General features: G+C 30.9%; 4 protein-coding genes across 7 annotated transcripts; 1 reads left to right on the top strand and 3 right to left on the bottom strand.

Moving 5' to 3' along the window:
- Window positions 1-153: 153 nt before the first annotated feature.
- On the bottom strand, window positions 154-2314 carry LOC126669911 (ribulose bisphosphate carboxylase small subunit, chloroplastic 3-like). The gene is made up of 3 exons (XM_050363553.2): window positions 2049-2314; window positions 1834-1965; window positions 154-596 (listed from the first exon to the last, which is right to left on the bottom strand). The coding sequence occupies exons 1-3, from the start codon at window positions 2196-2198 to the stop codon at window positions 366-368; spliced, it is 513 nt and encodes a 170-aa protein (XP_050219510.1). The 5' UTR covers window positions 2199-2314; the 3' UTR covers window positions 154-365.
- On the bottom strand, window positions 2049-8321 carry LOC126669909 (pentatricopeptide repeat-containing protein At5g48910-like). Of its 3 annotated transcripts, none has more exons than XM_050363551.2 (5): window positions 6503-8321; window positions 6242-6359; window positions 5162-6074; window positions 4834-4938; window positions 2049-2164 (listed from the first exon to the last, which is right to left on the bottom strand). In XM_050363551.2, exon 1 carries the CDS (start codon window positions 8144-8146, stop codon window positions 6569-6571), a length of 1578 nt encoding a protein of 525 aa, XP_050219508.1. In that variant the 5' UTR covers window positions 8147-8321; the 3' UTR covers window positions 2049-2164; window positions 4834-4938; window positions 5162-6074; window positions 6242-6359; window positions 6503-6568. The 3 variants fall into 3 exon arrangements, with proteins under 3 accessions (XP_050219508.1, XP_050219509.1, XP_050219507.1); XM_050363552.2 differs by having other exon boundaries at window positions 5162-6064; XM_050363550.2 differs by lacking the exon at window positions 5162-6074.
- Window positions 8322-9730: 1409 nt separating this feature from the next.
- LOC126667918 (VIN3-like protein 2) lies at window positions 9731-16224 on the bottom strand. Of its 2 annotated transcripts, none has more exons than XM_050361058.2 (5): window positions 15991-16224; window positions 15838-15912; window positions 14314-14977; window positions 11446-11765; window positions 9731-11238 (listed from the first exon to the last, which is right to left on the bottom strand). In XM_050361058.2, the coding sequence occupies exons 2-5, from the start codon at window positions 15854-15856 to the stop codon at window positions 10055-10057; spliced, it is 2187 nt and encodes a 728-aa protein (XP_050217015.1). In that variant the 5' UTR covers window positions 15857-15912; window positions 15991-16224; the 3' UTR covers window positions 9731-10054. The 2 variants fall into 2 exon arrangements, with proteins under 2 accessions (XP_050217015.1, XP_050217016.1); XM_050361059.2 differs by having other exon boundaries at window positions 16017-16224.
- A 3536-nt stretch (window positions 16225-19760) lies between these two features.
- Window positions 19761-21573, top strand: LOC126668784 (uncharacterized). The gene is made up of 5 exons (XM_050361960.1): window positions 19761-19990; window positions 20311-20405; window positions 20490-20688; window positions 20814-21067; window positions 21215-21573. Exons 1-5 carry the CDS (start codon window positions 19761-19763, stop codon window positions 21571-21573), a joined length of 1137 nt encoding a protein of 378 aa, XP_050217917.1.
- Window positions 21574-26736: the final 5163 nt, after the last annotated feature.

The following is a 26736-nucleotide window of genomic DNA, read 5'->3' as shown; positions in this document are numbered from 1 at the left end:
GCTTTCAAATATTTTTTAATTCAAAGTTCCCTGAATTACTATTGCAGCAAATACTATTGCTTTACCCTGGCCTTATCCTGCGTATTGCTTCTACCCACAGCTTAGTTTTCCTATTTTAGCTTATAGGAAATTGTGGAATGTGAAATGCAAGAATAAGAGAAACTGCCTAGCAGATCTTTTTTTTTTGCCAAACCATGGGCGTTTCTCATCACATATTTAAAAACAAATCCCAAAATCATGTGCTTACAACAAAAAATTGCTTATTCAAATCCATTAACTTAATTATTAAAACATTGTCATTTGGATAAACCCAAAAGCATCACCATCTTATTTGGTCGAACAGAACCCATCGTCATCATCCACGCTTAGTTTTTTTTAGGTTTTTGAATGACGAAGGACATGCACTGAGCCTGGCGATGGTTGTCGAAAGCCAAGCAGCGGATATAGGCATTCGGGTAAGCCTTTTTACATTCATTGATTTGATTGAGCACTTGAGATGAGTCATTGCATCCAAACATGGGCAGCTTCCACAATGTCCAATACCTCCCATCATAGTATCCTGGCATTCTGCTATTCTCTCTATGCACATCCCCCTTCTATTACATTTTCAACACTATTAATCAGGTTTAACAACAAAAAAACTAAATTTACCACAGAAGAAATTTCATCCACCATTCTATATTATACATGGATACTAAAGAGGACTGATCTATCATCTTTATAGGCAATGAAAAATGAAGGTAAAATAAGAGAAAAATGGCTGACTACTGTGTTTGTATATAACATAAACATGCTAACACATAGATATGAAAAATAGAAGAAAAAGGTTGATGATTGTATATGTAAATAATTTAAACATTACACTAACACAGGGATACTTATGATGATTAATCTACTGTTTACATAGGTAATGATAGAATTAGAAAATAAGGAAAGATTAAAAAAATAAAATCCATCAACTCATGAGATGTATTATAAAATGACGTGTCCATCTAGTGCATGAGATAATTATAAAAGAAGTAAAATAGGAGAAAATCGACAGCAATTAGAAAAAAGGAGAAACATGATTATGATTATGAAAATAATTTTTGGATGGGTTAGACACTATCAATTAATCAATTCATCAAAAATTTGTTAAATGAAGCTCTAACATTAGTTATGTTATTATGATATTATCTAACAGGAACAACCAGTGACTGTGACCTAAGAGCACGGACACGGCGGAACTTTGTTATTTAAAGGTTTTTGTATGAAAAATGATGTTTCGTATCTGAAACGCTAAAATTTCCGGAAAAAGTTGATTGAATGAAGTGCCATTGCTACCTAGACCGTGACAGATAGTTAAGAACAGCTACCCATCCTGTCCCTTTGATTTATAGGGCTTATAGTAATATTAAGGCCAAATGTTGTAAAAAGGTCAAACCTTTCACAAAAGTTTCACAAAAGTCCTGACCTTTCAATTTTGTCGATTTTGGCCAAAAACTGATTATTTGGTTTCACAAAAGTCCTGACCTTTCAATTTTGTCGATTTTGGCCGAAAATGAATTATTTGGTTTCACAAAAGTCCCCACTTTTCAATATTTGACATGCCACATAGGCGTCACATAGGCAAATTGAAATCAAATTGAGAGTTGGCCACAATTGAAACCAAATAATTTGTTTTTGGCCAAAATCGACAAAATTGAAAGGTCAGGACTTTTGTGAAACTTTTATGAAAAGTTTGGCCTTTTTATAACATTTGGCCTAATATTAACATCTTCTTTAAATAAAAATGAAAATGTGTTTTAATTGAACATGCATGACATAACAGATAAACCATCAACTTAATATTACCTCATCAAATTCAAGGCAAGGGATCCAACCCTTAAGGATCATGTACTCAACCTCCTTCGCAATAGACTCATCAGAAAGCGGAGGAAGGTAGGACAGAGTCTCAAACTTCTTGTTATCAATCGGGTTCCATGTCTATATCATCAACACCAACACCAAAATAACACAATCAGCAACTAACATTTCCCAACCACAATATATATAATTCATCACATTACCTTCATACAGTAGGTTTTTGAGCCATTTGAGACAGTCTTACGGCTCCATGCAACAGAATCTTTGGCTGCGAAATGTTGGTTTGTTGAGTTAAGTTTTAGGCCATGATAACCAGAACCTGCAATAGAAGCTGTGAAGGTTGCAGCAGACATTTGGTTTGAGGTAAAGAGAGAATGATGAATGAAATGGAAGCAAAGAAAAAATAACTAGTGAGTGAGTGAGTGTGTTTATTTTGGAAAGATGATAGAGTTAGTTCAACAAAATGCCAAAAGGAGTTTTGATTTGGTTTTTACTATTAATTAACCGAACCGACCGAAAAACCGAACTTTAAAATAATATAATTTATATGTATATAAACTAACACACGTATATAAGTATTAATTAATACATATTAATTTGATTTTTATGTATAATTTTATCTAAATTCATATTAACTAAACCGAATCAAATCAAACTGAACCAAATGGTAAAATTTAGTTAACTGAACTGAAATTTTGTATTAGTGCAGCAGTTTAGTTTTTATTTTTTCCTTAAAATGTGATTGGTTTTAAATCTTATTAAACCAAACCGAATGAATCGAACTATACTCACCCTCCGTTTACAATTCAGTTTGAGTTTTTTAATTTATTTTATATCAAAATTTAACTACTTTTTTTTTTGAAGATGGAACGAAAATCAAATTGAATCAAATTCGATTTGGTTCGTTTTTACACAATCGAGGTATATGTGATGTGAGGTGATACGTGGTTTGTTAGAGCATTGAGTGTTATGTTAGAGAGTTTTGTTAGAGTTTGAAGCTTTGGTATCATCACCATTCACCAGTCACCACTACCATTTGGTTTGGCATAGTAATACTTGGCAAGCGTTTGTTAGTTAGGACCCACCATGCAATGCGCTTCTGACAAGTTCTCTGAACTGTTGAAGACATCACCTAAACCGTCTGGTTTTGGGGAATCAATTAGTGTCGTAAGAGTTGTTTGGATTTGTAGTTTTTTTTTTTTTTTTTTAACAGAGGTAGATTAATTTAAACTAACTACATCTACGACATTACAAATATATATAAATTATACGCCATTCACGCCATCCACGCCGTGTTACGTTGAATACATCGCTTTACAGGACTCGCCATTGTGGCGGGACGATGCCGCATCCGTCGCTTCTAACGCTTGTAGCCTTCTCCATAAATCTTCAATAATATTCATCTTTTTTGTCCACAAGGGGATTCGAATCCACGCCCCTTGAGACATGATGCCTCACTCTTAACCAACTGAGCTAGAGATCATTGGCTTGTAGTTAGATATGATAATAGATTTACATTGTTGTAGATGTAAAGCATATTGCATTTAGGTCCCTGCATTTTATTTGTTTTTGACATTAGATCTCTACACTTTCATTTGCTAACATTAAGTTTGTATACTTTTATTTTTACTAGTTTCACATTACGTGCTATGCACGTGTCTCGTAACGTAACTCGTCAATGTACATATTAGTAAATTTTTTATAGTTATATTAATTTTTTATTTATAATTAATATTAAATTAGTTAAGAATTTTTGTAAAAGTAAATCTAATATATTCGGTTATTAAATTTTTTTCCATACTGAATTTATTTTTTTATTGGTTTTATAATAATCATAATTAAATAATTAACTTATTTTTATTAACAATATCTTTAAAAATAATAAGATAGAAATTTAAATAATAATATATTGATCAAATACAGTATTTTAATTTTGTAGTTAAATCAAACTAAAAGATAGGTATTCCTACTAATTTGGAGACAATTTAGTTAGTTTTTACATACTAAAAATTAAATTGGAGATAATTTAGCTACCTATTCTAATTAGGACTTTAATTACAATAATGATTAATTAAATAACTAATTAGTTAATGACTATAAAACCTTTATTTAGTAATAAACTGAAAAGGATTATTCAGTAAATTTGCCTGTCCCCCCCCATCCGTGCTTTTACATATAGTATAGATATAGATAGATATTAGACTCCTCCAACATAAAAGACTGAAAAATAATATGTTGAGGGATTTAATACAGATAAAAATAAAAATACAAGGCCTACGTGTAAAAATAAAAGTTAAATGTAAAAACACAAATAAGAAAATTTTATTCTAGTCGCATTAATAGTACGTGAAGACCCACTTCATTTCCATAACGAAAGGGCATAACATCTACAAAACTAAAAGTATTAAAATTCACGTTGAGAGATAGAAGTGCATGGATTTCATGTCAAAAAATGGACAAATACAAAGATCCAAATTTATATTTTGTCTATTGAAAACAAATATGTATTTAGTATTTAAAATTAAACATTATTTAATTTTTTATTAATTATTTTTATATTTTTACATTATACTATAAGATTATTATGTTGTTTATTTTAATACGTGTGAATAAATCTACCAATGTATATTAAATAAATTTATATATTTCTAGATAATCAATGTGTTTAAACAAGCTATTTGAATACCTTGACTCGATAATACATTTTATTAAGCATCGTTCTATGTATTATGTCGAGTAATCTATATTAAAAACACGCCGTGCTTGGATTTCACATATGAAATACGGTTATTGTTTATATCGTATTCATATTTAATTTAATTGTGTCACGAAAATAAATCGACACGATTCCTATATGATCATGTATACAAAATGCCAGGAGTATGTAAAGTAATTAGTGCACATCAAAATACTTAATTAAAGAATATTTCTAGTTGAACAATTGAAATAGGGGATAGTTACTCCATAATTCTGAAGAAATATACTTACCTGTTTGATTTTTACTTGTATATGTCCAAAAAACGCACTTCCAAGCTGAAATCTGCTCTCTCTTATTCCATTTCACATGCTTGTTGAATCAAATGACTGTTTCACCTACATTCAACATATACGAATATTACTTTTTTTGTTTGAATTCAGCATAGGACAATCTTTATTAAAAACCTTCAAATCTCAGCAAATTTCAAGAAAATTTGGGGGATTGTAACCCCAAAACAGAAAACTAGACAAATAATTTGGATGATGATTGACATTAATTGGCTGATCTATACAGAAAATTAATTCTGCAATCACTTTAACCCATTAAAAAAAACCTTACATTTATCAATCCAAAGACCATAGTAACTCAAATCAACCTTCACCCTTGAAATTCTATTTTCTTTCAACCAACTAAGAAATTCCTATAGGCCTAAGACTTCTGCCAGCCCAGCATCACAAATTCCTTCCAGAATCCCACTCTTAGCCACTGTCATTAAGCCGTTATGATCTCGCAAAACTCCTCCATTGCCTGCATCGTTGCCTCCAGAGAACCATCTGCATTGCGTTTTCTTTCCATCCTTCCACGTGTCAAGTCCAGCAACGAGCACCATCATCCTCATATAAATCAACCCTATCCATATTCCATACTGATCTGTCAAAAAAGAAGCTGCCATAATTACTATTCTTTCGCTGGTTTAAATATGTGATGCCAAACTGCTCCATTTCTATTTTGCCAAAGACTCCAGAGAATCATTCAAACCAGCATAAAGACATGATAATAAATGGGTTCTCTTGATCTGGCAGTGAAGCATCTGTCCCTTGATGAATATCCCTATCATTAACTATTCTCCGGATCGTTCCTTCAGAGATGATCTTCTGAGCAGAAATGATGCTTCTACACATAAAAGACTGTTACTAATTGAAGCTTCAAGAGAACTTGTGTTTGGAAAATAATGAGCCTTATAACTCTTTGATGCCAAGAAATTAGGTTGAGTAAGCATACGACATCCATTCTTCCCTAAAATTGAGACATTAAACTCATGAATTTTCCTAAACCCCATACATCCGAAACTCTTCTGAACTCATAACCTTTCCCATCTCATCCAAGCTATGCCTCATGCACCTCGGCTTTTCAAATCCCATGGTAACAAATAAACACTCATAACATACGTGTGAAGAGCTTGTGCCGCAATTTTAATCAGAATTTCTTTCCCAACGCGAGAAAATTCGATATTACTTATCCCTATAAGTAACTGAAAATTTGATTTTAGTTAAAGAAAATCTTTTCAATACAAAAGTTGCTCGTAGAAATGCCATAATAAGAATGGCTAACCGCGTCAAAACAACGGTAGAACTCTTATTACCATCTGAAACTTCAACCGAAGATTAATCATAAAAAAAAAGGAGCTCAGCTATGTACCTTCAAGTTGTCCATTCTGACCAACAACTCGGAGTTCATTAACACAATCCATCAACTTAGACAGCTCGGAATCAGTAAACATGTCCTCATATAACTTTAAACCTTTCACAACATTCACCTGCCATTTGTAATATCTCTCCATCAGTAATAGCTTCACTGCTTTTATTTTTTTAACGACATATGCTAAAGGGAAACTACTAGATCTCTGGATTCGAACTTCTCTAAGGAAACAATTAAAAAAAATTGAACTAAAGAACTCACCATGTGTCCTTTTCACTTGTTCTTCAATCCTTCATTAGTGCCTTCGGTTCTGCATATGAAATCAACCTATTCACAAAAGTATGCATTTTCCACAATGGAAAAACAATGAAGTTGCTCATTCAATTGGTTGAGAAATTTGTAGATATCTCCAAAATGAGAATGGGACTTATCATCAGCAACAAACTTATGAACAATCCCACCAATCTCAACAAAACTCCAGCCGGAAGAAGTAACTACTCCCCTCTCTTTCATTCTTTTCCTTAACCTAAATACTTCCTCCCAGCTGCCCTTGGCTGCATACATGTTTGACACAAGCACATATCTTCCGCTATGTGTAGGCTCTAATTGGATAAGAATTCTCCCTATCTTCTCCCCCACATAGACATCTCCATGCATTACACACCCATTGAGCAAAGAGTTCCATATAGCTCCGTCTGGTTTCATCGGCATTGAATTTATTAATATCTCCGCTGCTTTAATCATTCCAGCTCGAGCTAACAGATCAACCATGCACCCATAATGTTCAATCACAGGCTCAATGCCATAAACTGTAATCATGCGTCCGAATAAACGATAAGCTTCACTTACCAAAGATTTGTGATTACAAGCTGTAAGAACTCCAATAAAAGTCACGGCGTTTGGTTTATGTCGATTTCTCTCCATCTCTGCAAAAAGCTCGATTCCTCTTCGACTCTCTCCATTGATTGCTAACCCTAAAATCATAGAACTCCAAGTTGTAACATCTTTACGTGGCATTCTGGTAAATATATCAACTGCCTCTTTTACGTATCCACATTTCGCATAAAAATCAACCAATGCAGTGTCTATCTGAACCTCACTATAAATGCCAGTCTTATCAACATAGTTATGAATCCATTTCCCCTCTTCAAATGCACCTATAGCTGCACAAGCATTAAGAACACTAACCAAAAGAGACCCATTAAACTTCACATTACCAAAACTCTTCAATTCTTGAAACAACTCGATACCCTCATTAAAGAAACCATTCTGAACATACCCGGAAACCATTGCACTACAAGAAACTTCATTTCTGTCTGGCATTTTATCAAACACCTCACGGGCTTCACTAACCAATCCATTACTACAATACCCACTAACAAGACTAGTCCGACAAACCACATTCACATTCCTACTTTCATCAAAAACTTGCCTAGCAAAGTCCATTTCACCAAATTTGGAATACATATTAACAACAGAACTAACAACATAAACATCAGAATTATACCCAAATTTCAATATCAGACCATGAATTTGATCAAGCAAGCACAAACAAGAACAACACTTAACCAAACTAGTAAAAGTATGGCTATTTGGTTCAATTCTCAAGCTACTCATGTGTGCAAAAAGTGAAATACTTTTTTGAGGTAATGAATCTTGAAAGAAACCCAAAATCATAGAATTGAAATCAAAGGCATTGGGTGATGCAATTTGATTGAAAACAGTTTGTGCATAGTTTATGTCTCCATTTTGTGAGAGTGCATAAAAGGCTAGAATTTTGCTTGTTAAAAAAGTGAAACAAGCAGACCCATTGGTGATAATGTGTGCATGGATTTGGTTGATGTGGGGTTTGGTTTTACATTTTCGTAAAAGAAGCAGAACTGGAGAAGTTGAGATTCTAGTCATATGCAAAGTAAATTAAAATTGGTCATTTCAGAAATTAATGAGCATATATATGTGGCTTGTATATATCTATTTAAAATTAAAATTTAGTAAAAGAATTATTCAATTGTGAATAGTTTTGCAAGATTGTATTTTTCTGATAGTGAAAATTAATAAAAAGTGAAGCAATTTATTTTTCTTGTTACTTTTGTTGGAAGTTATGGCGGTTTCATATCCAATCAATTATACGATATGTGATGTCAAACTTCAAAGTGCATATAAATTATTATAAAAAGGCTTAATTACTTAAAAAAACCTTCACCTTAAAATATTTTTTCGTTTATACTCTGACCTAGAAAAAAGTTCATTTGTACCCTTTTTTTGGTTTTTCGTTTTCAATTGTACCCCAAAATTTTATTTTTTGACAATTTAATTAATTAAAGGATGAAAATATTAAAAATAATTAAATAGAAGGATTATATCATCTTTTTTCTATTTGAAAAAATACAAATAAGTTAAAAAATGAAGGATTATTTTAAGTTTTTTCTAAATAAAAAAAGTTCAATTTAGTGTTTTAGAGTAGAGTTGAAAACGAAAAATCAAAAAAATGGTACAAATGAACTTCTTCTTAGGTCATGGTATAAATGAAAAAATATTATAAGGTGAGGATTTTTTAAGTAATTAGGCCTTATAAAATCACTAATACAATGACAATTGATAATTAACAAAACGTAGCAATCTTCCCAAATCACAAGATCAAATCATCTCACAAGTGCTCGTTTTCCTCAAATGATTAAAAAAGAGTGATTATTCCGTGTATTGGTTAATGCCGTGTCAAGTCAATGAACATTTACGATAGGATATCTTTTAATTATTGCTTAATTTTTTTATTATTAACTTTTCCACATGACTAACACACCATTAGTTTATTGCACAAATGACGTGGCACAACGGTTGCGTACAATAATTTTTCTTGAAAAACAATATGTATATAAAAATTTGTGCAATACTTGTTGCTACTAATAAAACAAGAGCAAATTACTCTAAAACCCCTCACGTTTGTTATAATTCACAGTTTGGTACATGTTGTTTGAAAATCAAACGATTTGATACCTCATTTTTGATTTTTTAAACTATAAGACCCTTCTGTTAGTTCCGTTAATAATTTAATATTTACTTTCAAACAATTTGATACCTCAGTTTTAATTATATAAACGATTTGGTATATAAACGATTTGATACCTCATTTTCAAACGATTTGCAAACGTTTTGGTACCTCACGTTTCATTCCGTTAACGATTTGGTACCTATATTTAACAGAAGGGCCTTATAGTTTATAAAATCAAAACTGAGGTACTCGTTTGATTTTCAAATAAGGAATACCAAACTGTGAATTATGACAAATGTGAGGGGTCTTAGAGTAATTTGCTCATAAAACAATCATAAAACCATCTAAGAACAGTTTATTATTAGCCAATAATAATCCATGCAATAAGATCATGGTCTTTTTTTTCTTTTTCCAATTCTGTGGTTGTTCTTGTCAAAGTTGGAATATGTGAACTGAAAAAGAAAAGAAAATAAACCAATCTCAAGGGCATGGCACCAACATCAAATTCAACCATTCAAGGACTTTTTATATAATAATGCAATTGCAGTTAATATGAATTTATAGCCACCATAACACATCAAGTCATCAACTGCCAATTCCAAAAATTAAAATGATTTTGAGAAGGACACTATATTATGAAAGAAAATCAAATCTGATACTCTTACAACTAATGAATGGCAAATGCTGATGACATATGTAAATCATGGCAAACTAGTCTTAACCAATAATGTTAATCGAGTTTAAAGAATTACTCCCGCACGAACCTGCTTCGGCTCGGTGTGGTAAATTATGTTATCTAATCGTCACAATATGGTAAGGTTGTCTCAATGCCAAAGCTTCATGCAGAATCCCGCTGGCACGGTCGATGAATTCCTACTTGAAACACATTCTGAGAACGTATCAACAAGCTGCTCTGCAAGAGATGCCGGATCCTGAATGAATGTATCGACAAATACCTTCACAACCCTAACCTCTTGTGGTGTTGCTCTTAAGCTGTACCAAGTCAAGAATTTCTGCCTAAAATTCTTCTCTATATGTCCCTCACATTCTAACCATCTGATCACCTTTATATAATATTCCAAATCCCTGTCTGAATGAGCATTAGCCATGCATTCTTCATCTCGTCTTTCCCCGTTTCTCTTCTTTGACGTGCTTCTGTCTTGGGCCTCTTCTCCTTTCCCATTTCCATTCGACAAATCCTTGTTGCTGGATTTGGACCTTCCATGTCTTCCTTGCACGTCCTTGATCATTTCCAACTTGCAGGGAGTAATTGGCAAGCTAGCTTCCATATTACTCACAAATGGCACACATTCCAAGCCAACCTGAATAGGGGTATCTGATCCATTTTCGGTGCTCGTCTCATCAACTATTTGGCTCTCCTGCGAATGCTTGTTCACATCACAAGCAGGAGCGGAGGTAACTATCGGCATGTCATGTTCCTCAGCTAACAAGGGAATTGTACTTGTATCTGCTAAGGTCCTACCGTCACCTGCTCCATCACAACTTACGATACCATTCAACTGATTGGCAGAAAATGTTTTCTCATCACCCTTACTAAAACTAGGATAATCGTCAGCGCGGTTTACAATTTGGTCACGACATGGGGCATTGTGATTAGTTTCATCTTCCATAGAAGATGGATTAGAAAGACTGCTACAATTGGTCACTGGGCTTTGACTTCTTTCCACACCTGAGCAGTTCGGGACTTCATCCAGTGTACAGCACTGAACTTCACACATGCTCATTTCCCTCCTTATGTCGTTGAAGGAAACAGCTTTGAAGTTGTACTTCGTAGCAGGATAAAGGCCAGTAACAACAAACCTCGTATTTGGAACAAACAGCATGCATGTTGGTTCTACTGGATAATTTGTATCCTCAGCCTTGCGATGCCATAAGGTATAGCCTATAACAGTATCTGGTGAATTATTTTCAGAACCAAAAACCACTGCAAGTGAAGTCGAATTTACACCTTCAATTCGGACCGTTGTTGAAGCAGTTGCATTTAAGTCTGTAAATGTTGCACATAAGAAAAGCAGAAAGATAATTTTCTTATAAGTTTATGCTTTCAGAACTGCCAAACGTGAAACACAATATTTCCACCAGCAACACCCTAATTACTTTCTGAGTTTCCGTAAGAAAAATCTCGGTGGAGAAGTGTCAGAAAAGAAACTGCAGAATAGAATAAACAAAAGAATATAGATGAATTTAGAGCTACCTCTTGGTATAGGAGCAGAGAATGGATGCATAACCGTACTTGAAAGAATTTTGTCCAGCGACTCCAAAGCAAAAGCACACAACTTTTGAACCTCCGGTCCAGAAGAAAGTCTGTTGACGATACCCCTACCCATCTTTACAGGTAAGCCAGTTAATGGACCAACTTCATCTTCAAGCTGCTTTGCAGCTTCATCTACAATCTCGTATAGTTTTTTATACTTCCCTGTCCTGTTAAGAAGTTTTTGGCTTAAGGATACACGATAGCATAGTATGTCTACTCGCCTGGTATCTTTTGCCATCAACAATTGTTTTCTCCAGCATCTGAACAAAATTAAAATGCCAATCACACAATTAGTTGAACATTCATGGTCATTAAGGAAATGTTACTACGTGCAACAAACAAATGCAGCACAAGGAAATTTACAAGTGTGGCATACAAGTATGTGCTTACTTTCCATTAAGTCATTATCAAAGGCGCTTGTCGTTCCACAATAAACACACATTTAAAGGGTTCAAATCCTATCATCCCTACCTATTACTTCAGCTTTTGAGTACATCGGAAGTCCAAGAGTTCAATAGTTCTTGACTAAAAAAATGCGAATGAAAGATCCCTGGAGGATCATGTTCCAAATCGGCTCATCTTTCATAAGCCAATGACAATAAAAATAATAATAGTATCATGTTCCAAGTTCTTCAGGAAGCTGTAGGAAGTGATACCGCAGCTTTGGATGGTAAATCATCACATCTCATGTATTAAATTCTTAAGAGCTATATTTCTCAGGTCATGAACAAGATGTCACCAGTAGCCTTTTCTCATGAACATTCAGTAATCTGAGCTTTTGGTGTTGGGATAGACCAAAGGATTTTCCCAATAAAGTTACAACACATGGAGAACATAAACTAGGCTTCCAACCGTTAAAGGGTTTAACAACCATAGTTCAAAAGGCCTTGAAAATAATTTTTTGTTTCAGGTAAAAAAAGGTAAGGGAACAAAATACTGATGTTAAAGAGTATCCCATAAAGATCGTCAAGTTACTTCATATCTTCCATTGAATAATAAAAGATCTGAAAGTCAATGCTTGATACCAGTAAATCTAAATAGAATTTGCACGCAGATCAAAAGTGCACTATCTAAGGAAAAAGGAGCGGAGATTTAGACATGCTTTCAGCACTGCCAAACATGAATTAAGAAAAGGCAGTAAAACACGACTAGTAGACACCAATAAATATTGCAAACATATTTTCCCACATTCATGCCGACTTTATTGATGAAATCAACAATGCATACAAGTTGAGTATTATCATTTTAACGCCCGAGAGTTCCAGGAAGGTAGAGTTTCCTATTTTAATTTGCTGCAAAGCCTTAGCTTCCTTCACTGTCAGCTTAAATAAAGTTATAATGATTTATCAGCATTTATCATGATGAAAGCTCTATATCAACTTCTGGAACTCATATGTAAGAACAATGTGAAAGACTAACATTCATTCAGTAGACATGGTATCCTAATAATAAGAGTACAAATCCTCTACTCAAACAGTACAACTTCATGTACCAATTCCAAAAACTCCACATGACAGATCAATCATCCACGTCAACTTAATTAGATTTCCAGATGTTCAAAACCACATAATCAATCCTAAAAGTTTGTCAGCGCCTCTACCCATTGTGACAAAACTTCATTCCAAAAATATGATAATCACTAACACCTGGATTCTGCATTCTTGTACTTAAAAGTCTATAACTTTGTGAAATTGACAAAGGCGCAATAATGCTAAAGAAAAGAACAGAATGAAGGATGAGAAACTTAGTGTAGAAAAGCTGAGAAGTCAAAAGAACGGTTAAAAATGTATCCAAAGTGCCATCATATCAATTGTTACGCCAATTTTTGGGCAACTTTCAGAGACCATGTGTTAAGAATACTCTTTGTCTTTGGGTTAATAAATATAACAGAAATCACGAATCGATACTGCACCAGTAGAATCAACAGCAGTCATCACTGGTATCTTGGGATAAAATGGTGGGTGAATTTGGGTATCTGGTGAAAGTTCTTGAAGAATAGAAAATAACTCTTTAAGTTTAAAAGTTCTACAAGCAAACTCAAGACAAAATTAAAGCAATAGCTTCAGCAAGAAGTTCTTAATAGAGTAATAAGGTCTCAGATATGAAGTCTGAAGAGCATCATCTTATTTGCAACAAGCTTTGTTTGAATCTAAATCCATTAAGATGATAGACAAGTATGGACTACTCTCAGAGAATACCCTTCTCCCATTCCTAAAATGTGATGCCATCTAGGCAAAAATTAAATGGTAATCGAGTTACCAAACCAATTAAGTATAAAGAGAGCGTTTTGTGAAACAAAGAACAATGAGCTAGGTGACAGTTTTAAAGTCTCCAGACATTGTAAATCACAAACCACAGTACCAGAAGGCACTGGAGCCCCAATAGAAAATTTAACTATAAAAGATCAACTTCCAGCAATAAAGGAAATCCATGACTCAGCAGTCCTGAGAGAAGCATGGCATATCACTCAGAACTACAGCAACGACATAAAAAGAGCATAATATTAAAATATATCAATGATTCACCTTCATATAATCTCAAGCTACCGAAAGGCCTTTCTATCTCTTTTAGTCTCACCGCTCGCAGATATTCAGTCATGATACTATATCAAAAGCTAAAACTTAGGCATCCAAATAACAATGGCTTACAAAAAAGGAGACATGAAAGAATTACTAACATCTCTATTAATATTTTTTTTAGGATTTGAAGATATACAAAATGATAAAGCATATGTAACCACGGTAAACAGGCTTCAGAAGCAGAAGATTAAATATTAACAAAATAAAACTAACATCCAGGAATACTCACCCAAGCAAATCATTTACTTTCCAGCAAGCTATACAGCGAAAGCTCCCGTCATGTCCATCTTTTCCAATACCAGTATTTTCATGTTTTAAGGCACAATCAAGATGACAGGACATTCCACATGCAACAGCCTGGAATGGAGGCTCTGAGCTGCAAGTTAGCCACAGGCTAGGATCTTTGTTGTCATCATACTTATAACAGATGCAGCATGAACACCTCTTGCAAAATGCAGCATCTTGCTTTAAGACAGCTCTGCAAGCTGAGTTTTTACAGTATACAGTATTACCTAAATCATTTCCTCCGCTGCTGCTGGCATTATAGTTCACAGAAACGGTTATCCGTGAAGGATTATCAGTTTTTCTTTGCCTTTTAGAAGATATATGGACAGATGCAGGAGATGGTTCTGTCTCAGCATCTGTTGTGACATCGCACTCGCCTGCTTTCTTTTCAGACACAATTCTGAGGAGATGCTCTATGATTTTTAACTTCGTCAAGCCTGTATATTTCCTCTCTTTCCCCATCTCCACACACAGAATCTGCAAAATTTCCTGACGGCTCCATGACTGCAGCTTTTCAGAGGCACCTGAGCACTTTGATAATTGATAGACAAACTCCCTCTTTTCATCCATGCTTAGCTTGGTGCATTTGGATGGATCAAGTGCACTTCCTAGGAACAAGGAGGAAAAGAGGAATAAGTTTTAACTTTTTGACTTCTGTCTAAGCAAAGACCCGGAAAAGGCAAGAGTTTTCTAATCAAATATTCATGTGTATTCATTCATGTATGCATATGTAGAAAATAAGAAAGAACTCTGACTATATTTCTAATCTCTTCTCCTACCTAAGATGCCGTTGACCAATAAGCTTGACAAGCAAAAAATAAAAATCAAACAAGACAATGACCCACCACCAAGAACTCAATTAACTAACTAAATGCACCAGTGTGAAACGAACTTGCGCCCATAACTAACACATTAGGAAAAAAATTAACTCCTTTATTCTACATTTCCTTTTGACTTATTAATACACAAATACATGTAACCAAATGGTTGACTTGCTGAACAAAACCACTCAGCTGCATCAACAATATATATCACACAGAACGATCTTATATGCTTCTGTTAAGAATCGGCACTAATACACCTTAAATTAAATCTGCATCACACAACAAAACAAACACACAATAAAAAAAAACTAAAAAAAGATTTCAACTTTATAATGCCTCTGCACTTCCACAGGGGCTATAAACAAGCTGTTAAATGACATAGTGGCATGCCAGAAAGACAATGGTCCATCAAATAAAATAATCAACAGAAAAAAGAGTTCACCCACCTCAAAAATCACCAACCACAATATTTATATTCTTTAACCAAAAAATATACTAAAATGCTGAGATTGGTTATCGAAAATTCAACAACTTTCAGCAATAAACAGCTAATAAAAGCAGTAAATACACAAACTTTAATCAATAAAATAAAGTAAAAATCAGAATCAATAAGCAGCAAACATCACAAAGATTGAAAATTTAACCTTCAACAGATAAATCCATAATCAGGAATACAGAATAAAACGAGCTCAATAAGCAGCAGAGCAGCACATTACAACCTGCAAGCAAAAAAGGGCATGAAATTGAATTCTAAATAAGGAGGGCCCAGATGAAGAAAAAGAAAGAAAAAAAGATACCCAAAGAAGAAAGCTTGTAATTCTACCACAACAAACGAATCCATGGCATATCAGAGGTTCTAGAATACGTATGTATTAAGTGGGTTTGATGGGTGCTGTCTGATTGGTTTTGGTAGTGAGAGGAGAGATTGGAGTCTGGTTGGAATGGATGTGAAATAGAGAGAGAAAAGTGGCATGAAAATAAATAGGGACTAATTTATTTGTGATTTCTGATTTCTGATTTCAGATTTGTACTCTCCCTATCCATACCTATTCCTATTACTAGGGTAAATATTTTGTTTTCACATCCTAAATAATAAAAAGACAAAATTCATCTCCAGGTTCTTATATTTTAAATTATTTATTTATTTGATGTTTTTTTTTTTAAAATATTCTCTAGTCTTTATATTTAGTTTATTGTGAATTTATGGGTATTTTTTGGAATAAAAAAGGAGTGTGGGTTACACCCGCATGCGAGGCTGAATTTAAATGTCCACATAAATCAACACGTCGAAAAAATAGGTACATCATTAAATTTGGAGAGACACCAGATAAACAAACAAATTATAAGCATAAGCGTCTGTTGCATGATACAATTTAAAAAAAAAACAAATAAATAAAAATTTGAATGTATACAGAGATTTTTTTGTATTTCCAACGTGGCAATTGTAAATCACTTAATGGCGATTAAACTATACATTCATAATTTTCATCCATTAAAAGATCCGTTAAGTTAAAAACAAATAGTATAAGGACGTATTGGATGATAAACTTTGAAGAACAAGATAAAAGTTGGTTACTGATATTATCAAGTTTTAAAATTTATATTGTAATTGCAAATCACGCTAAAATTCGTGATTTAATTTGCAATTAACCTTTTCTTTTTGTTTTTGAATTATTAGAAAAAATCAATTAAAAATTTATTGATAGTATTAGTTCCAGACAATATTTAAATAACTGAATCAATATAGCCACTGATTGGAGTTAAACCGGTTGACTATAATTCATCAAGTTAAATGGAGAATACATATATTTTTATATAATAGTATACAAATTGTATGTTTAAAACTTAAACACTAGCATAAATTCTAACTAGAAAATAAATTAAATAATTAGTTATGAAGACATTCTAACTTTAAAAAAACATATTTTACAATTTAATATGTTCAATGATTTTTTATGTTTATAGTTTTTTTTTTTCAAAAATTGAACTATTTGTCAATATATTAAAAAGAATTGAACTGGTCGATCTAATTCGATTTTAGAATACTAGTTGCAAGTATTAATCATTGTATTTATATGGATTTGTTTTTTATGATTTTCCCAGTAACCTTTTCATTCTTAATCTTTTATTTTTATATTTAACTTCAATTAAAATTTTAATTCTTAAATATCTAATTAAATTTATTGTTTTATTTTTATATCAAAGTTAAAACCTATAATTAAAAGATACTAATCGGTTTTCTCTCAATATTTTAAAATGCATGTATTCTATATATATTAAACATCCAATGCATCTTAAATATACTTTTTATTATATATCAAAAAAAGATACTTTTTATTTGATATTATTTAAATATAGTTAGATATTTATTGATGATAATAATACACAGTATACAACAAAAATAAATTAACTTGGTTATTTTTTAAAAATATTTCTTTTTTGAAAATATTTTTAAAAAAATATATTTCAATAACAAACTTCAAACTGTCTAATGATTTTAAATTATTTTAAAATCTAATACTTTTACATATTCGTTATGATTATTTAAATAATTACATTTTTTTGTTAATACATTTTTTATTTATAATTTATGGTCTATATTATAATTTAGTTCAATAACCTCTAAGTCTTAACTCTCTACGTCCAATGCTTTAATGTTGGGTTAACCATATAAAATCATCACTTTTACACGTTTTTTTTTCATTTTAATCACGTTTTTTTAAAAAGTGTCAAATAAAAATTACCATTTCATTTTTTTGCAAATCTATCACCGATGAGAAAAATGAGTGTCTTTTTTCTCCCAAATAAATTTCATAATCTAACTAATGTCCTAATTAATATAAAAAATATATTTCTCTTACTTTTTCTGTTGATTCCGGTTGTCGAGTTAATAAAAATACATTGAATTTTAACATTCATGATAAATTTGTAAAAAAATGAAAGGTGATGATTTTATTTGACTTTTTTAAAGAACGTGATTAAAAATGAAAAAATATATAAAAATGATGATTTTATTTGAAGTTAATGTTCTAATATTTGGGCACAATTGTAATCTCTACCATAATGCTATGACTGCAAAATTTTATTTTTCTATTTTTCGTCTATTATTGAGTAGCTTTTGCATTATTTTTGCATCACTAATTTCATGGTCATGATTTTATTTTTTAACAAACTTTGAGGCTCTTCATTGAATCGTGATCATGGCTAAGATTGAACTAATTTTGTCTTTTTTGTTCAAATTGATTTGTTTGTTTTCATATTTAATTTTTTTTAATTGAATTGATGTGCTTGAAATTGAGACTGATATCCTGTTTACATAAATTTAAAATTTATATCTGTATTTAAATGTTATGTTATTTTATTTATATGCATTTAATATACTGAAAAGAGTTTTAAATAATTTTTAGAGCATGAATGTTTTTTTTTTGTAATAACAAAATTACTTTTGTCATTTATAAATAAATAAATCTAAAGAGCCTCGAACCTCCTCAGTCTTAACTTAGGTCTGTTCTTGGATTTATATAACTTTTTTTATTAAAGAATTTTTTGTTGTTCTATTCACAATTTCAATTTCAATTTTCTATATAATTTGCAAGCTTCTACCGATGTTTTTTAATTAACAGAAAAAAAAAAGAATATCAACTATCAATTTTTTTGTAAAAATATAAAATATTTATAAAATATATACAAGATATTTAATAAATAATTAACTATAAATTGAACCATAAATATTGACAAGTTTTGTAATTATAACATATGCTTTTAATTTCGATAATTTTAAATTAACATCTATTTTTTATAATTTAAATATTGATTGAATTTTTAATATATTTCTATTGATGCGGAGACTGAATATTGGTACAAGTACACGAGGTTTTCTGGACGGTTCTCAACTATAATACTGCACATTTAAATTTTTCATATTCTGATTAATTTCCACACGAGTCGATTGGGTCTTTTGCGGAAGGTAAAATTCTAATTCTAAATTTTAAACGGTTATATATATAAGTATAGTTCAAACTTACAGTCTCACTTAAATAAAAAAACGCCTTACTAACTCATATGAGTCTTAGAATTATGAAGATTGAATATTGGTAAATCATTGAGTATAACACAAGTGATATTAGAATATCATTTTCTTATAAAAGTATTAAAATAACAAAAAAAAAGTATAAGAAATAAAGTGGGGCAAACATTTGTTTGGTGGCACAATGTTGTAGATAAAGTTTGTTTTTAGGCATCTGATGGGAGAAGATAAAAAACTGTAGAAGAGCAAAAAGATGTATTTGATTGGATACTTTATATAATCATAAGGTATTACATTAAATAAATAAATAATTTAACAGTATCTTATTTGCACCAATGAAAATGATATGCATGTTGATGTAGTAGATTAAGATGAGTCAACTTCTCAAATTATTCTTTCAAAAACATACTTAAAAAGAATTCATTTTCCCCTTGTACTTTTGGCAAAGGTGCAAATAGGCTCAATTTTATTTAATGTTTTAATTTAGCACTAATACCCTATTGATATATATTATAATTTAGTATTTTATTTAGTGCTAACATGAGCAGTGAGCATAGGAAGGAAATACGTGAAGTGATGAATGTAAAGGAGACCGCGAATAATAGCTGCTACCTTGGGCTGGCCGTGCTCGTGGGTAAGAATAAAAAGGAGATTTTCGGATTTATTAAGGACCGTGTGTGGCATAAAATTAAAGGGTGGAACTCTAAATTTTTGTCTAGAGGTGGAAAAGAAATTCTTATCAAGACGATGGCACAAGCTATGAAAATTATGTGATGAATGTTTTTCTCATCCCTAATAATTTTTGTGAGGAGCTTGAAAGGATGATGAATAGTTTTGGTGGGCTCGTGATCAAACTAACAAAAAAGTATTAATTGGCCTCGATGGAAAAAGTTGTGTGTTCCTAAAAAATTCGGTGGATTGGGTTTTTAAGAAAGTGTGAGAATTCAACGTGGCGATGTTAGCAAAGCAAGCTTGGCGTATGGTGAGTGAAAAATAATTTGATGGTTAGGCTATTCAAAGCGAAGTACTTTCTGTATTCGTCGTTCTTAGAGGAAAATTTGGGGTCTAACCTTAGCTATGTTTGCTGAAGTATTTTCGAGTTTCAAGCGGATATCAAGTTAGGGGCCCTTAGAATTGGGAATGGTATTTCTACTTCGGTTTGGGGTGATCCTTGGCTTCTTGAAGGTGACTCGGGTTAGATTGTGATTGTGCATGCGCCTCACTTGAGGAATGTCACTGTTGATCAACTTCTTAATGTTGATGGAATAGGTTGGGATGAAGAGTTGGTGAAAGATGTGTTTGTGGAGGAAGATGTTGGCCGCATTCTCAGCATTCCGGTGAGTAATAGGAATATCGAATATCGGTGTTGGTGGAGATTTGAAAAGAAAGGCAACTTTAGTGCGAAGAGTTTCGATAATCATGCTTATAATTTAGTGATGGAGAATCCTACTGAATTATGGAGCAAAGTGTGAATTTGAATACTCCTCTTCATATTAAGAGTTTCATTCGGAGAGCGTGCTCCAGTTATCTTCCGACCGTCGATGCATTGGCTAGTCGACGTGTTTTTGTGCATGCTACATGCATGGTTTGCAGTGCAGTGCAAGAAACGGCCCTCCATCTTCTTAATGATTGTTTTGTATCTAAGGAGTGTTGGAATTTGTCTGGAATTTCCATGACCAAGTCGGGTTTTGCAAGTGTCCAGGAATGGTGTTTGGATTGGCTTTGCAGGTTATCTAAAGAGGAGCAGGCTACTGTTGCATTTATTAGCTGGAATATTTGGCTAAATAGAAATAAAATGGTTTGGAAAAATGGTGGCAGCTCAGTTAGAGAGATTGTGGGGGTAGCAGGTGTCCAGTTATCTTCATGGCCGGCGGTAAAACTTTCCTCTCCTTAGCTTCGTATGGCTGCTCCGTGCAAGGAAGATGGTCAATTACTTTGGCAGGCTCCACCTGCAGGTTGACTAAAGGTTAATACAGATGCATCGGTTTTTCCAGGGAAGCAGCGCATGGGAGTGGGCATTGTGGTCCGGAATAGTGACGGTAATGTGGTGCAGGCTCGAGGTTGTAGTTGGTTTGGATCCTATTCTCCTCGTATAGCGGAGATTATGGGTATTAGAGAGGCACTCAGGTGGCTTAAGGGTCGAGAGAAGATTGTTTTTGAATCAGACGCTATGGACGTTGAGCTTGAAATTCGGAATCAAAGTTTAGTCGAGTCTGAGGTGCTTATTGTTGATTGTGTTGAGCTAGCAAAGCAGTTAGATAATGTTTATTTTGTTTTCGTGAGGCGATTTGCGAACAAAGCTGCGCATGTCTTAGCGCAATATGCTAGTTCCATTTCAGGTCATCAGGAGTGATTTTGTCACTTTTCTGAATTTCTCTCTCGTGTAACTGCTGTTGATTCGATTAATTAAATCATCTTCCATTCAAAAAATATTCCAGTTTTATCCTAATATAAAGGATGTGTAACAGAAGCTCATATGAAAAATTTACTGCATTAAAAAATGCAGACTTTCAGTTTTGTAAATATATATATATATATATATATATATATATATATATATATATATATATATATATATATATATATATATGTTTTGTTATTCAATTAAAACTAAATTACTTTCCTATTTTACCAATAATATCGCCAACTGTTTATCAACATTCATAATTATTTTCTCTATTTATATTCTTTTTTATTAACATTTACAACTGTTATTAACTTTCATCTTTAATCACGACCTTTTAGCAGTTATCTTAGCGCAATAGCAGTATCGATATTTTTATATATGAGAGTAATAATCGGTAACGTTCTGCTATAAAATTAGGATGGACTCTAATTCAAGTTGCCGTTATAATATTTTTTTTAAGAAACAAGTAAGATTTATAAACTTCGACTGTTAGAGATGAACTAAAAACTAAAATAAAATTAAAATTAAAATTTAATTCCACCACTAGCAATATAATTATTCACCGTGTTTTCCACCTCTATAAATTTTGGCCTTCAACATGCTATAGTTTGTTTATGACTTATTGATTTAAGATGGAAGCCAAAGTTTATGGCAATAATAAAACAACACAATTTAAATTGTTTTAGATTTTATTAATTTTAATTAAATGTTTTTATTCTTATCAAAACTATTTGAGTTTCTAATTTTCACCTGATAAAGATATCCAAAATTAAACTACCTTCTTCTCAAGCAAAGCCTCGAGAAGGATGTAATTGCACCATAAAATAGAAGCATGCTGAATTGGTAGACAAGTTAATATAAATTTGCTATTTTAATGTGAATTTAATTGACATTTTGTTCCAAACATAATTATCAAACGCCAAAAGATAAGGATGTATGTGATGATTGTTTAAAAGTTTGTTAGCTTCTTGTGTATATAAAATGATGTTAATTTCCCATGCGGCCATGCCACCCATTATATCCCATTTAATATATTATCCTTTTCCCACCATAATAATAAAATTGCAATTATAAGGCTTTTTATATGAGTAGTTGATCCTTTCATATTTCATTTCATCGATAATTATTGGCAAAATGATTTTTTATATTTAAAATCTTAGTTATTTTATTAAATATTTTTTAAAATATATTTTAGATTTTTGATCCGTCAATTTTATAAGTTAAAATAAAGATTTTCAAATCTCAAATTATATCTATTTTTATAAATTATTTTCATAACTTTTTTAATTTTATTTATAATTATTTTACACAATAGATATTTAATTTCAGTTTAAGAAGAATAATTTGAGTTTAAAATAAGAATTATTTATTTGAAAATGAATTTAAAATAAAAGTTATATATATTTATCCCGGTTTATAAATTTTACAAATCAAAATATCTAACTAATATTTTAAAAATACATTTGATAAAATGAATAAAATTACGGATAGAAAAGAAACATTTGACTTTATTTAAGCTCTAAAAATTTTAATTTTATCAAATATTCATTTCTATAAAAAATTATTTATTACAATTATTTTTATCATTTATTTTTATTATCTAACAGTAAACTTAAAATTGTTTTTATTTTTATTTGATTGTTAATTATTTAATGAAATTTTAATGAAATTATCTCTATCTAAAAATTTAATAAAATTTAAACGAAATTACAATATTTAACTAATATTAAAATAATGTGATAAATGTAAAAGAAATGTAAACAAATTAAGTTCTAATTCAGGTGCAAGCTTTAATTTAAAAAATAGATATTAATTAATGTTTGGTCAAATAAATAACACGTAACTAATGATAATCTCTATTAAATAAATAAAATAATTTAAAAAATAAAAATAAAAATTAAATTATAATAATAAAATAGATAATAAATAATAAATGAAATAACTAACTAATACTCATACCAATAGCATGTAATTGAAAATTACTATTTAAAATAATAGTAAAAGCATATATATGTTAAGACATTAATTTTTTTTGGTTGTCCATCCGATTTTCAGGACTTCGTTCTGACTAAACTCGAACCCAAAACATTATTTAAGTAATACCAAGCTGTTTACCATTTAGAACAACTCCCGTTGACACATTAATTAATCATATACTTTCATTGTTGAAATCAATGCAAAGATTCATAAGATTTAATTTTGAAATGAAAATTTAAAAGAGTCGTCAACTTTTCGAAAATTTCTAATCTACGAATTTAATATCACTGAGCAAAATTGTAGGTCATATTACCTCTATGAATATTATATGAAAACATAAATAAATACTATAAATAATTGAAAGGATATGATTACTTAATGGTCATGATTGTACCGTTGAATTTGTGGTGAAATCTGATTAACTATTAGTAATAATTCACGTCTTGATATATGCTCTGCATGTGCTCATCTCATGTAACATGTTTATGTAGATTTTTGGATCAACCTGATTCAATAGTTTGAAAATATATTTTTCTCATTTTCGGTAAAAAAGGATATTATACTGATTAATCTTAATTTATATATGTTTTAGGTTCTGCCACTGTTCTCGATGATTATAATTTATATGTGTAGATTTAAAGATTGTGTTAATTTGAGTATAAATATAATATTAGTGAAAATGACAAATGCCTAACAAAAAATTATTATATAGAAAGATAAGGATGGAATATAATTGGTCGCCGACATCAGAATAATTTATTCAATAAAAAAAAGGTTCCTTATAAATTAATGGATGCTATATTATCTTCTTAATGTTATATAATTATATTAGTACAATATGACCTTGAGAGATCGGCATTCTTCATTGGACCAACCCTGATAGTATAGTATCTATCAATTAGGATTCATCCACCTCGATCAGTTAAGTAATTGGCATTACAAATACTCATGTTTGGTATACGTAGCATGGAATTGAATAGCATATTACATCACGAATGGAGTAGTTATTTTTTATTTTTTAAAAAGAAGTGATTATTTCATAAAATTATGAAATTACAATTCTTTAAAAAAACTATTTTATAAATTAAAGCAAAAAATAAATATTTTATATAAAATAACTATTCCATTTCATAGATATTATGAACCAAACATGATATATATCCTAAAAAAAATCATTTTATTAAATTATTCTCTTAAGAAGAACTAAATCTAAAAAATCCAATTACCCAAAGAGTCATCCTATAAAATCCGATAAGAAAAATATAGATGTTGCTCAATCTATCTCTATATAATGGGTTTAAGGTATTGACTATTCGTTCATTCAAATATTCAATATTTTATTAAATATTTATAGTTATCTCGTCTTGTTCTATATCTAAGATTTTAACTTTATAATTTCTTTAAGAACGAAAGAAAGTATCAACTACCAAACTAACCATTGATTATTCTATCGAATTGTTCATCGGACCACTTCTATCCAACAAGCAGTTAGACCTCTATTAAGAAGCACCATCTAAAAGGTAGCATATTAGATCGATTTGTATATTACTTAAAACACGTATTAAACAATTGAATCAAATATGAAATCAAGAAACGAAACCTGATTTGAAAACGTCCAATATTTTTTGATCTCAGCACGCCAAGTTCAGATCTTTTTTCTTATGATCTCAATAAAGAGATGACTCTATTTTCTATACCTTATATTTTCTTTGAACTTTATGAGAAATCAGATAATATTTCTTATGAGATTAAGGAAGTGACCTAACTATTTATATTGTTTAAGGAGTTTAATGAGCTCCCATCAAAGTCTGGTAATTCCAGCCCACACTCTAGCCCGTTTTTTTTTTCCTTCGAATTGTCGATGTCCTGTTCCGCCGCTCCTTCGTATTCAATTCTAGCAAGTTTTATTAACTCGTGATGATTACAACGGTTTATTGTAATTTAGATCTACAAAATATGCTTTAGAATTTTTGTTTACAATTTTTATATTCTCTTTCTCTCTCTATAAATACCTCTTCTAAATCGTAATTTTGAAAAAGATCAATAAAATCAATTTTTTATATTGATTATTGATATTTGTTTCAATTTTGATATTGATTATTGATGCTTCTTTCAGTTTGGAATTGTTGATTATAAACTCTACATTATTTTAGTTTCAGATATAAAAATTGACAAGAAAATCTATTTTCTATATAAAAATAGTGCTTTGATTATCATAAATGTATCATAATGCTATCTTAATGGTATCATAACATTCTGATAAGGGTATTGATAAATTACGTAAAAATAATTTTATATTATATAGTTATGATAATATTTATGATAAGATAATGTTAAAAGGTGATGATAAGGTTATGACAAAGAATGTAAAATATTTTTGCATTATACAACTATGATAATATTATATGATAATAATTATGATAACATTAATGATAAAGTACGTAAACTAATTTTGCATTATACGATTATGATATATTATGATGATGTTATATTAATTTATGATAATAATATGATATTGTTTATGAAAATGTTATCTAATTCTGCATAAATTATGTGAAATAAATTATGCAAAAATTATGATAACGGTATTAATAAAATATGATAATGTTATGATAAAATACGTAAAATAACTTTGTAGAATAAGATTATGATAATATTATAATAAAGTTATGATATTGTCATAATAACGGAGTAAATTATTAACTTTCAAATATGAAAAATAAAAAATAAAAAATTGAAAAAACGTGAAGTATTTTTTTTGTATTGAAGTGAAAAATTTAAATATTTGTCAGGTAAATATGTGATTTTTCAAAGACTAACCCAGTTCAATCCACAAACCAACCAAAAGCCCATGTTCAATACTATACATGCAGGCTTCACAGTTGGACTTTGCAGTACGTGTTTGGCTTCAGCTCACTAACTAGACCCATCTATATTCAGATAATCTATCTATCTATCTATAACTATTCTATAAGTGTGAAGGCGGGGGGACAGGCAAAATTACGATATTAGCCTTTAAAAATTTAAAAAATTACAAAGTCTTTTTTTTTAGAAAAAGAAATTAAAAAGTCGAGTACTATTATAATTCTAATAATTATCAGTAAAATTCGATATGAAACAAATCAATTACTA

The sequence above is a fragment of the Mercurialis annua genome, linkage group LG2 (assembly GCF_937616625.2).
Source record: "Mercurialis annua linkage group LG2, ddMerAnnu1.2, whole genome shotgun sequence".
NCBI lineage: Eukaryota > Viridiplantae > Streptophyta > Magnoliopsida > Malpighiales > Euphorbiaceae > Mercurialis > Mercurialis annua.
The sequence above is the reverse complement of the archived record's forward strand: the minus strand, read 5'-3'. Positions and strand labels throughout refer to the sequence as shown.